The 13,186-nt window shown below is 38.1% G+C and overlaps 1 protein-coding gene across 1 annotated transcript; it reads left to right on the top strand.

The window, feature by feature from the left end:
- The first annotated feature begins 4,392 nt into the window (after window positions 1-4,392).
- On the top strand, window positions 4,393-11,523 carry LOC121431355 (histidine triad nucleotide-binding protein 3-like). The gene is made up of 6 exons (XM_041628895.1): window positions 4,393-4,931; window positions 5,638-5,805; window positions 7,461-7,578; window positions 8,596-8,662; window positions 9,684-9,810; window positions 10,466-11,523. The coding sequence occupies exons 2-6, from the start codon at window positions 5,665-5,667 to the stop codon at window positions 10,553-10,555; spliced, it is 543 nt and encodes a 180-aa protein (XP_041484829.1). The 5' UTR covers window positions 4,393-4,931; window positions 5,638-5,664; the 3' UTR covers window positions 10,556-11,523.
- Window positions 11,524-13,186: the final 1,663 nt, after the last annotated feature.

The following is a 13,186-nucleotide window of genomic DNA, read 5'->3' as shown; positions in this document are numbered from 1 at the left end:
CAAGGACCATTCTTCCGATATAGGAAGATTGGCGACAAATCGACGAGATCCGTTTCACACCATATTAAGCGATATTGTTTTCCAAGTCCGCGATGTTTGATAACGAGAGTATCGGTTAGATATTTAGTCTTGATCGCCACCTGAACTTTTTTTTTACCGCGGAATGGCAACTTTTCATATAATGATATATTTCAGTAAATGGAGATCAAATATATATATTTTTTTTTATTTGTTATAGTTTGTAGAATTAACGTATGGTGCTTTTTTATGTGGTATAAAAAGAAACATCTCTAAAGATTCACAAACATAACTGGCCCAGGAAAAATTTCCTATTGAATACTAGTATCCATTGAATATCCAAATTGAATGCCGATTGGCAATTGGATTCAATATGGAGTTCATGGAAAGTGAAACATTGGGTACCCATTGAAACCAATGGACTTTTGGTCCTAGTTGGAACCAACTGGTTTCAACTGGAAATAGAACCAATTGGTCTCAATTTGGACACCAACTGAAACCAATTGCAGTCAATTGGTTTCAACTGGAACCAATGGGAACTTCTAATTGGCCCAAGTGAAATTAGAACAATATCATCTCAGTAGGAAATGACGAAATTCCATCAACATCTGATCATGCTACTGCATGCAGAGGCGTACTGCCTGTCTGCATATATATTAATGTAAAGGGCAGAGATGTTGTGCAAACTTTTATTTCATCTGGTGAGAGCAGTTGTTTAAAACATGTACATGTATCCGGGGGGGGGGCACTTACATTGACGAGTGGATACCATGCGCGACCAAAAAAACACGTAAAAAGGATGTCCTTTTCACGATAGGGCACGTTACGTACGTAACGTGAAAAGGGTGTCAAAAACACAAAAATAATGAAAAAGGGTATCTATTTCACTACGAAAATTACGTGTTTAGGGTCGAATTTGCGGGGAAGAAAAACAAAATTAAAATGTTTTATAAAGGATGTCCTTTTTGCCCCAACACTACGTGTTTAGAGTCCTATTTGCGCGAGGTGTAGAAGGTGGGGTCGTACTAAACCAAATAAGGTAAAGCCGACAACCAAAGGACCAGTAACAATAAAACATTCCTGTACTTGTTTAGGGGTTCATTTCAGGGAATATTTGCCAAGAGTATCGTTTTGTTTCCAATACTTGTTAAGGGTAGGGTTTCACACGCCAATACTTGTTAAGGGGTGCATTTTCAGAATATGGAAATTACGCGTTAAGGGTGCTTTTCGAGACCCCATGGTCGCGCATGGTATCCACTCGTGAATGGAAGTGGCCCCCCCGGGACATGTATCTATTTAGTGTGGTTTCGTTATGGTTAGTTTTCTACTGATAAACTTTTAATCTATTGCAATTGAGGCATTTATTATTCATGGGTATTTCATTGTTTGTTACTCATTCTCTACTTGTTTCTTAAACTATAATGAATCACTGAAATATTGCAAAAACAATCAATTGTATTTATGTATATATTATGCAAATAAGCTGACCACATGATCCAAATTGAATACCGATTGAAACCAATTGGTTACGTTGTCCCAATTAAAACCAATTGGCTATTTGTCCCAGTTGAACCCAATAGGCTATTGGCCCCAAATAAAACCAATTAGGGGACCGAGTGGCACAGTGGGTCCAATTAAAACGAGTCTGAAACCAATTGGGCATTTTCAGGGTCCCATTATAATTTTATTGGGGACCGTAATTGAAGACCTAGCTTTTGAAGACACCAACTGGCCCGATTAGACATCAAATGGTCCCCCATTTAATTCTGATGGGACCATTTGCCCAATTGAGACCAATTGACCCAAGAATAGGAACTCAACTGGTATCCAATTTGGACCTATTGAAACCCATTGATACCAATTGAATCCAAATTGAAACCAATTGAAAATTCAATGGGCATTGGTCGTCAATCGGGTCCCCACATTGAGTTCTAATCAGGGTTGGGTGGTAAATGCCGGTAGCGGTAATTACCGGTGGTAAATACCGGTGAATAAGATGGGCGTCCAGTAAATATGTAAAAAACGGGAAATATGATTATAATTTTTTTTTCAATAATTTTAGTTGTTTTAACCTCAACAAATGAAAATAGTGTTTTGAAATAATTAGAATCACAAAACTCATAGTAGAAACAGACAAACATATAAAATCCATACTGCATACGTGTACAAACCCAAACACACATAGGATCTAAGTCCACACATACGTACACAAACTCAAATTATATTCTTGGAAATTGAATAATCATATTAAAACATAAACAAATATTTCTCCCGGGATTTAACTTTTTACATGCCATTGTATCTCGTTACAATATGATTTTTCTTTTTAAGTGTGTATAAAGCTCAATATTCTACTGTATGTAAGGAGTAATGTGTACATGTATCAGTGTGTACTAGTGGTTGCTGGTTTTGAATTTTGATATTGCTTACAGAAATAGATCTTTTTGATTACACAACTCGGATTATACCATTTTTAATGTTGCAATTATTTTCATATAATTTAAAAAAAAGTTTAACACACTAAAGCAAACACAAAAAATAAAAAACATAACTTGTACAAATGTACACAAAAGTGGAAAGAGGCGTCAAAAGTTGTTTCCTTTAAGAAATATGAAATGAATACAATAACAACATAATTGACATACTTAAGCCACTGAATGTTTCATGGGAAAGGTAAAATAAATAACTTTTACAGTTTATCATATCATGTTCATATTGATTGAAAGCTAAATTGTAAACAAATCAATCTTGGAGCACACTCCATTGTTTCCCTTTTATATTATAATAGCTTCTATTTTTAATCAGTCATAGTGAGATCAACAGAATTTCAAAAGAACGTCTGGTGACATTGAGACAAGGATATCCTCGATATACATGTATGATGAAGAAGGATATATCAGAGATGGTGACATGAATGAGGATGACAGAGAAATTGAAGAATTTGACAATGAAAATGGGGTCCCAAATGTTTATGATAATATCTATGTATTTCATTTTCATTTGGGGGAATTTACACCTTTTTCTAAAGGTGGGGTGCGAAAAAAAATCCCATACTTAAAGTGGCTATTAAGTTGAATAACATTGATTCTACACAATTTTCCACACATTGCAACTGTGATTCTATGACGAAAAGATAAAAAAGGCCCCCTCCCCCGAAAAATGTGCTTTACCAATTCCTCCCCCTAAAAATGAGATTAAGTGCATGTAGTTACCTGAGTCCTATTTGAAAGTAATATATATGTTTTCTCAAAAAAATGTACACAAATGACAGATTTAACTGATCTGAATAGAGTCAAGAACTAGGCAAAAACTTTAATGAAGAACATCATATCTAAATTAGATGTACATGTATGGGATCTTTTCAGTATTTTATTGTAAAAAGCGGTAAATACCGGTAAAAACCGCTTATTTCCCGGCGTCCCGGAAATAAGCCTCCGAAGCGGGAAATATGCCAACCCTGATTCTAATGGGGCCAGTTGGCCGAATTGAGACCAATTAACCTACAATAAGATCTAAATTTGTACATATAATTTGGACTCGTTGGACCTATTGAAGCCCATTGATACCAATTGAATCCAAATTGAAACCATAGGCGGCGGAAGTGGGGGGGGGGTCTCCCTAAATTTTCTGTTAATAACCAACCCCCATTTTTTGCTTGTCAACAAATTCTGGTGGTCCCCCTAAAAGTTTGGTTGATAACCATTTTTTTCTGTGTTTTTTTTTGCCAATTTTTTCGAAACCAATTGAAATTCAATGGGTGTTCAATGGATTTCAATTGTTATTTTGTCCTGGGATATCAGCTGAGAGGGGTCTATAGGCTATAGGGTACGACAACGGGATCGCTGCGGCTCAGAATGGGTTGGAATTCACCCCCGGGGGGGGGCACTCAGTATATAATGCATAGTGGGTATGTGCCGTGGAGGGGACCCCCATTTTTACACTCAAATTTCCGTTCCAAGGCATAGCATTTTTGCTTTGTTGAGAAAAAGAAGAGAGAAATCCGCTCCAAAGCTTTGCATATTTTTCGTTACGCCGCTCCGATCGCGTTGAATGAGCTGCAATTTTGGTGAAAAGCGGCCGCAGAGCTCGCGGCGGAGGCCGCGCTAACTGCATCATGCACGCATGACCGTTCTGTAGGGATGCATACGCTGGCGATCCGTTCCAAGGACCCCCGTTTTCACAAACATTTGTCGTTCCGAAGCCCGTTCCGAGGACCCTCCTTTTTACAATAAGCCCGCTCCAAGGACCCCGTTTTTTGTCTCGCCCGCGGCACACCCCCACCACTTTTTTTAGTCGAGTGCCCCCCCCCCCGGGAATTCACCGTGATTTGTTTTTTCTATCGAAGAAGTTGTGTACGTATAAAGGAAATAAGATTTTCATTTTTAATTTGTCTTCTTATTTTCACCTCAAGAACCTACGACCAACCACGGAAATAATTGGAATTTTAGGCCGTAAATCCCTTTTCTCAAAATTATGGACAATAATCTGTAATTTCATTTAATCGGAAAGGATAATCAGGACATGCTGGTTTGTTGTATTGAAAGTGAGATTGATATCACCAAGCATTTCCCAAATTGCCAGGACGGATTTGTTGGCATCTGCGAGCGTGAACAGCGCCAGCGGTGTTCGATGATTATTGTCGCCCAAACTCTAGGCGAGCTCATCATCGGCTGTCTGTCGAGCTGTCCCTTACACCGGGGTCTACACGATCATACATTATTTACATAGCCTACTGACAAGTAACTGTGACTATAAATAGTGTGACTGTGAGTGAACTCATTTCCCGCCAGTTCAGAAGTGAGTGAACTCATTTCCCGCCTGTTCAGAAGCCAGTGAACTCATTTCCCTCCAGTTCTGAAGAAGCGTCCCGGATCGGACGTGAAACTACTACTACTGCTTCAAGTTCAACAAGAGTAAGTAACTATTAAAAATCCCGCTGAATAAAGATTTATTTTTTCCATCGATAAGTGTGAGTGAACTGTAATGTTTGTGGCAACGTGAGCCTAGCCAGGAATAGGCCTACATCATGTAAATACATACAGGAATAACCGTCGTTTCTGGGGATTTATTCAACAATTTCTGACATTTTACTATGTTATTGGAGCCAACGTAGTTCAGCGGAACAACCAAAATAAAGAGACTGAAGCTTTCGGTCTAACTAATACTTACCTCGCGATACGTGTGAATGGGTGGCAGGTTATCCCCTCTTTTCACAATATTTTTCGTGTTTTTTTTAATGAATTCTTGTTTAAAAATGAAATCAATATTGTAGAATGCCGGAAATGAGGGCTAGATCTTTCAGAAGGAATGTAGAAATCTTGGGGGTGAAAGTTTAAGTATTTTTGCGGTACTCACACATGAATGGGACAAAAGTTTCAGTATTTTCGCGGTACACGCACATGAATGGGACGCAATACCTGGCTCTGTGGAGAGTAAGCCTACGTTAGTACAATGATGTTTACTCCAAGATCCTCCTGGCTATGTGAGACTGAGTGTGAGGTGAGGATTGATTCGCTTGAATAGGGCCCTACATGTAGGCCTTATGTTAGACATACATGTATTAAAAAAAATTTTAAAGGTCTATTTTTAGGATAGTATTTTTTTCTTTACTTTACTAAGCTGAGCTGAATCAAGTCTCCAGGAACAATGTCAATGTCAATGAATGAAGTGGAAAGCAGATTGAGAAATGACTTTTTGTCAACCATCGACGATCCACAGTTTAAAGATGGGTGTATTTTCTGCAAGATTGCACAGGGAAAGGAGCCAAAAACAAAAATTTTGTTTCAGGTAGGTCTGATTTTCTTCTAATTCCTGCATTTCAGTGTTAAGTCTGTTAGTCCGTGGTTACATCTTTCTTCAATCGTGACAATCAGTAGAGGCGCTGGTCAGAAAATTGGGATCGTCCGAGTTTTAGGGACTGTCTCAGGAACTCGGATCGGTTTTTAAAGATTTCTCCACACAAGTAATCTAGGAAAGTTCATTCACCTATCAAGTGCCATGTGCCGACAACAATGTGTAAGTGTATCAGGTTTCATAAAGATTATTGGAACAAGGCAAGTGATGTTATGGCATTAAAATAGATGGTGAACTGGGGGAATTGAGTTGAGGTCTCTGAATCTATTGGCACTTTCAATCCCGTAATTGCCTTCTATGTCCCGCAGGGGTAAGTGAAAAAAAAATGTCCGCTTAAACACTCATCCAATGAACAACGTTACATAAACTTGTTCTCAGTTAAATCTCTATGTGTGGCAAAATAAGGTTGACAATGTTTGGATTATTTTCTCTTTTTCTTTTGGACAAATGCTTGATTTTTTTTTACCTATCAGTTTTCACTACAGCTTTACATCATATAACTTGGCTCTTAAGTAAGTTTGATTCTTTGAATTATTTTTTCTTTTTTGAAAATAGAGCTTGAAAAATGAAAATTTTCTTGCCATATTAATTTCCACCAATAGAGGGCGTGCACAAAAAAGAGCCCAAAATTCAAGTTTTTGAGCGCTCTGGTCAATTCAAAAATTATTCTAAGTTACTAATGAAAATTGAGTTGCAACTGTATGGAAATTAATAATTTTGGTCACAAAAGTGATAATGATTTTTTAATAATAATAATAGACAGTTCTTGTATAGCGCATAACACATTATAAATAACGTCTCTGTGCGCTTCCAAAGGACTTGGATATTATTACCCTGGCTTTAGCCCCGCAGCCTTTTACAGTGCTGGGGCATTTTAAGGAATAAATTCCTGCCAGGTACCCATTCACCTCACCTGGGTTGAGTGCAGCACAATGTGGATGAATTTCTTGCTGCGCCATGGCTGGGATTTGAACCCACGGCCCTCTGTTTCAAAGTCCGGAGACTAATCCACTGGGCCACAACGCTAAAGTGTGTGCTCAATACAGCATTGGTATACCATAGTCCTACCTGTAGATTCTCCAGGATGGTACATGTAGCAGTGAACAAGAAATCTCAATTTATCAATACATGTACATGATTTATCCTTGGTCTGTCCTTGTTTTCTGGGAAAATACCAATTTTTGGACCAGCGCCTCTACTGGCAATTCACATGACAAAATTATTTGAATTTTATTACATGTATGAACAGGTGAAAGTCATGAAATTATGAAGCATTGCATTCATGGCACAATGCAATGAATTGATTAAGCATTAGTCTCTGGGGGCCATTTCATAAAGCTGTTCGTAAATTAAGAGCGACTTTAAGAATGAGTGGTGAACCTTTCTTATGCGCTAAGCCATCGCCAATGGTGTCTACCATTTACCACAAGAAAGGATCACCAGTCGTTCTTAAAGTCACTATTAACTTACGTGCTCCTATCCTAAAGTATTTGACAATGGGCAGAGTCACCTGCATACTTAATTAACAATAAATTTTCCTTGGTTTTCTTCTTCAATTGTTTTGTGACTTCTGTTTGCTTTCCATCCAGAACAAAGCTGCTTGCGTGTTCCATGACATCAGACCGTCAACCAAGGAGCACCTTCTCATCATCCCAAAGTCACACCATGGCAACGTCAAATCACTTGAAAAATGCAAGATACCTCTTGGTAAGAGTGCATACATAATCTTAATACTCTTCAGAACTTGTTTGTAAGTTACGTCAGTGGTGGAGACCTGATTGTGTTTGATCAATTTTCCTGTTGACCTGTCCAGATTGGTATCATTTCCAGCATGTACATTTAAAGAGGGAAAAAAACACATTCTGAAAAACTTTAAAAATAAAAAATTTGAGGATCATTGCCATCATGAAGCCTCCATATGAATGACATTTCGATATAATCAAGCGTTACACTTCATACTTCCGAAGGTTATTTATTCCGACGGTTCGTAATTCCAAAGGTTTGATGATCCGAAAACAAAATGAGGTTCGATGTTCCGAAGGTTCGATGTTCCGAAGGTTCGTTAATCCGAAAACAAAATAAGGTTTGTTAGTCCGAAAAGGAAACAAGGTTCGTTAGTAGAAAATGAAACAAGATTCGTTAATCATTTAGTTTTCGGACTAACGAACCTGCGGAATTTACAAACCTCATTTCGTTTTCGGATCAACAAACCTTCTGAATTACAAACCTCACTTCGTTTTTGGACTAACGAACCTTCGGAATATCCAAACCTTTGGAATAATGAAGCTTCAGAATTACGAATGCATGCGATAATTAAGTGGTCAAGGCTACTTTTCTAGAGGACATGCATCTAGAATGGAAGGTAAAAAGTGCACAAAAATGTACAAGGCTAATATCAATTAGAGAGCCATTAAAGACCAAAGTCAATGGTGGCCTTGGATCACATGTCTAAACCTTGCATATCTTGTACACCCTTCGCCCCCCCCCCTTAGAAACCCCCTTCCCCCTTTATAACACATGTACGGTCTGCAACACATTTATAGTGTTAGATTTCTTGCATTTATTGTGACACCTACAAGGAGATAATGTAAAAGTACAGACTGGTTTATGATGATTTTAATTTGCTTGAATGTCTTTCACTGTATTTAAAAATTGATTTTCATTATTGTAGGCTGCAGTTAATTGATTATTTTTTCTGATTGACTTGTACTTGCTTAACCGCAGTTCAATATCTATATCAAGTTGGAGAGGTGGTGTTAGAGTCTCGAGGAGGAAATATAGCAGATGCAAGGTAGGTAGTTACATATACATGTAAAGGCTCCCTGTTAACAGTCAGAGCTGCCTCTCTTCTGCAAGAATCTTGCAATCTTCTTTTCATTACCCGTCCTCAGATTTCAACATGGACATTGGACAGAATAGAGGGGAATGCAAGAAAAAGCATAGGCCCGTATTCTGAAGTCAGGTTTAACTTGGATGGTTGGACCACAGCTAACTCTGTGCTAAAATTATGGGGAGCCAAAAGTTCAAAAATTCTGTTTATATCGTATATTTCTTATGTTTACCATTTTGTTTCCTTTTGCTTTCATAATGAAGAAAAATACTTCAGTTATCATTCCCAGACAATTATGAACAATTTGGGTGTCATATGAGTTAATAATTTGAATGTATAGGATCTGTGCTCCAATTGGCTCTTCATATTTAAGCCACAACTTTAATCCAGGATTTGATTTAAACCTAAGTTCAGAGTATGGGTCATAGTGTGTTTTGGGGGAATTCCTGGTAAGAGACGCAGCACAGATTGTTGACAAGTTTCCTAACCAACATGGGGGAGGGTGTCACAAAGATTGAATTCTGTACTGTTGTGTGTGGCATATATAACCCACCACCACCATAGCACTGTTCCTTACTCAGGTCATGCTTAAAGCCTCTCTTTAGATTTTGTGAATCCCCCAAGTTTGTCTATCACTTTTCCAATTCATGACTCAATTGCATGTTACGTGTATTAATGTGTTTACCCTAATAATGTGGAGGACAGGATTATGAATTAAAAGTGTGTTTTACATGTGATTTTGAATTGAAAGCTATTGTGATGGAATTTGGAAGAAATGGTGCTGTTAAATTTGATGTTCAAGCAAAGCAAGAAGAAATGAAATAGAGAAAAATGTAATAAAAAGTTCAAACTATTTATTAGATTATTAACTTTGCATCCAGGAAAGTCAAATATTCATGTACATATATCAGGCAAGTCCCAAGATTGTTTACCCTGATGTGCCCCCCCCCTTGACTGATGTTCATCTATTTTTTTCTTCAAGAGTGGGATTTCACTGGCCTCCTTTTAACACAATAGATCATCTCCACCTTCACGTCGTCTACCCAGCCAATGAAATGAGCTTTCTTGGAAAAGTCATGAATAGACCAAACTCTTTCTGGTTTGTAACAGTAAGTTATTGTCAGGATTCTGACTTGAGTTTCTTTCTCCTCCTATTTTTTTTGTATTTTCTTTTCCTTCATCTCCTGATAACAATCAGGTCATGTGGTAAAGTATAATACAATTCCATCCCATTTCTTCACCCCTTTTCCATCAAATGTAACATATACCGAAATATCACATATACCGAAATATCTCTTTTAATTTTGCCAGCGTTTTACTAATGTCCTTGATTATTATGGTATGCATGTATTTGTCTTCAAAGTAGGAATGGGCCATTGACTGGTTAGAATCCTAATTAGAGGCAGACATACAACTGTACTGAAATATCTTGTGTTCCTCTTACCCTTCACATTTACCTTTATATCTTTGAGTTTTGTGGCGCGTCATGGTCTAGTGGTTCTGACTCTTGCCTTTCGAACAGAGGGTCGTGGGTTCGAATCCTGGCCATGGCGTTATTTTCCTTCAGCAAGAAATTTATCCACACCGTGCTGCATTCGACCCAGGTGAGGTAAATGGGTACCGGCAGGAAGTAGTTCCTCAAAAAGCTGTGCGCACCAGAATTGGTAGACTAGCTCAACTGGGATAATAGAGGGGCGCCTTGGGCACCTAGCAAGGTGGATACGGTGCGCTATACAAATCCTGTATTTTTCATTTCTTTCGCAGTATGAATGGGCCCTCGACTATTTAGAGAAGAAAAAAGACAGTCCTGATGAGAGCCAGACTGAAATACCGGTACCTGAAACACAAGAATAGGAGAGCATGCATCACTGCCGCATTCAAAGAGAGTCTATATTATTGGCAGAGACATCGCCCTGATTGGTGCAAGGTAAACTCTGATGACTTTGGAGATCCAGTGTAGAAAGCAGAATTGCCAGCGCTTCTACGAAGGCAACTCCAGTGCAATTTCCACAGCAAGGGCTATTGGTATCAAAGACTGAAAATGTCTCACTGCCAGCACTTTCTCCACCATTTACACTGATTTACTATGTATTATTATTAACATTTTATTTTGGCTCTTTCAGAAATCATCAACAATTAAGATGGCATGTACAGTGCAATAGAAATGATAGTACAGTGAATATTATACAGATATTGCCTACCTAGAGTTTGAATATTACATTTCCTCTCCCCGATGGAGTTATATTTATCCCGAAGCACGCAGCACTGAGGGAAAATATTCTCCCGAGGGAAAAATATAGCTTCAGAGGGGAGTTGAAATGTTATTTATGAAAAAAGATAGACCAGGCAATATCTGTTTCATTATATAGTCTATGTGGATTCGCCATAAGAGATTGCATTCATCATCTGGCTTTCTGATTAACCCAAAATTCTTGCTGCAACTCTGATCCATTTATGTCATAATCGACAAAGTTTGGAAAATACATCAAGTGCTTTCTTCATGCAATCGACGCGTTAACACTAGTGCGTACATCTAATAAACTACCTGATTATACAACTAAGCAGCGAGTGACGTCACCTTAGTGAATATAACACCGCAATTGACAATACAACGCAGTTATATTCACTGAGGTGACGTCAAAATGCAGAATGTAACAAATGCGATCCTCGCAGCTATGGTCACGTGATGGCGCATTGACCCATCACTGATTTGAATCTACATAACCTATGTAATATAAATATTTTGTACACCTTAGTTTATGTACCCAATAGCATGTAGGCAGGGTATTAAAGGGGAAGTTCACCCTGAAAAAAACTTTGTTGCAAAAATAGCAGAAAAAATAGTAAAAAATATTGGTGAAGGTTTGAGGAAAATCCGTTAAAGAGTAAGAAAGTTATTAGAGTTCAAAGTTTTGGATTTGTGACGTCATAAACGAGCAGCTGCCCCATGTAATATAAAATGCATGAATTTCAAATTTTGCATGGTTCCTGATGACTTAATTTTGTTTTCTATTCATGATTGGGTGTGAAATGATTTGTCTATTGATATACAAAAGGTACAGTGAAAACCATTTTCAATTTTCTGAGAAAATGACATTTCATTGATTTTTTACCATTTGCTATGTAGGAATGCTGCTCGCATATGACGTCACAAATCAAATAATTGAAATTCTAATAACTTTTTTAAAATTTGATGAATTTTTCTCAAACCTTCGGCAATATTTTTTATTATTTTTTCTGCTAGTTTTACAATAAAGTTTTTGTCAAGGTGAACTTCCCCTTTAACACGGACCTACTGGTAATACCGTGCATGTCGGTCAATTTAATGTCCATAACCCACAGACCTCTCCTCCACACCTGATGAGGTGAATAAAGATATTTTCATTAAAATGCATTTACAAAATGGAATGTTAACAAAAGAATTGACCGTAAACAGGTCGGGGGAGGAGGGGGGTTGAATCAACCCCCCCCCCCAAACATTTTCTGCGATCATTCCGCCGCGCAATTTTTTTTGACCACGTCACTCGCAGAGTTTATACATTTAACCTTATCTAGGCCGGGGGGGGCCTCGGAGGCCCCCCCTCAACAAATCACGCGATATTTTCCCCGTGCGAATTTTTTTGACCGCGCCGCTCGCTGACTTTTTACTTTCAAGTCTTGCGCAACTTTTGAGACCAATTTTGCGTCACCCGGGTACGTGGCTCCGAAATTACGCAACATTACGAAGTGCATGTCAGACCGAAAATTGCTCAAAAACGTGATTTCGTGTACAAAGTCAATGCAAATTGTGTTTTCAACCAAAATTCATAAATGTATGATTATTTTTAGTTTTGCTAGTCTAAATGTATTCATATTATGCTTTTTATGATCACAGAAGAGTCCCCAACAAATTTCATTGAAAAAACAATGAAAAACAAAAGGTCAAAAAACAGAGAAATACATAAGAAATTGCAAAAAACAATATAATACATAAGAAAATGATTTGCTATCACAATTTTTTTCATGTACACTTGCTAAGGACACCACAAAGAGTTTCTATACCAAAAATTAGTACATTTGGAGCTTTATTTAGGGAGTTAGAGGAAAAAGTATGATTTCGCATACTAATTACGCATAAATTAGCATAATCACTTAATAGCGATTCGCATGAAATAAATTACTATACAATCTTGTAGATTATGTCCCAGGCAACCCGCGTGCCAATTTTCGGCGCGACCGTGCGGTCGGCCGAGATCTTAGGGGGGCCTGGGAGGCCCCCCCCCCCCCGGCCATAAGAACTCCCCAAATACCCTGGCCTAGATAGGGTTAAGTCTCGCGCATCTTTTATGACCAAATTTACGACGCCCAGGTATGCAGTTCCGAAATTACACAACATTTTGTAAGTGCATGTCAGACCAAAAATTGTTCCAAAACGTGATTTTGTGTACAAATTCAAAGCAAATTGAGTTTTCTCATCTAGATATGATTATTTTTACTTTAACAGCT

This window comes from Lytechinus variegatus, chromosome 17 (assembly GCF_018143015.1).
Source record: "Lytechinus variegatus isolate NC3 chromosome 17, Lvar_3.0, whole genome shotgun sequence".
Taxonomy (NCBI): Eukaryota; Metazoa; Echinodermata; class Echinoidea; order Temnopleuroida; family Toxopneustidae; genus Lytechinus; species Lytechinus variegatus.
Note: the sequence above shows the minus strand (reverse complement) of the source record. Positions and strands in the feature narration are given on the sequence as shown.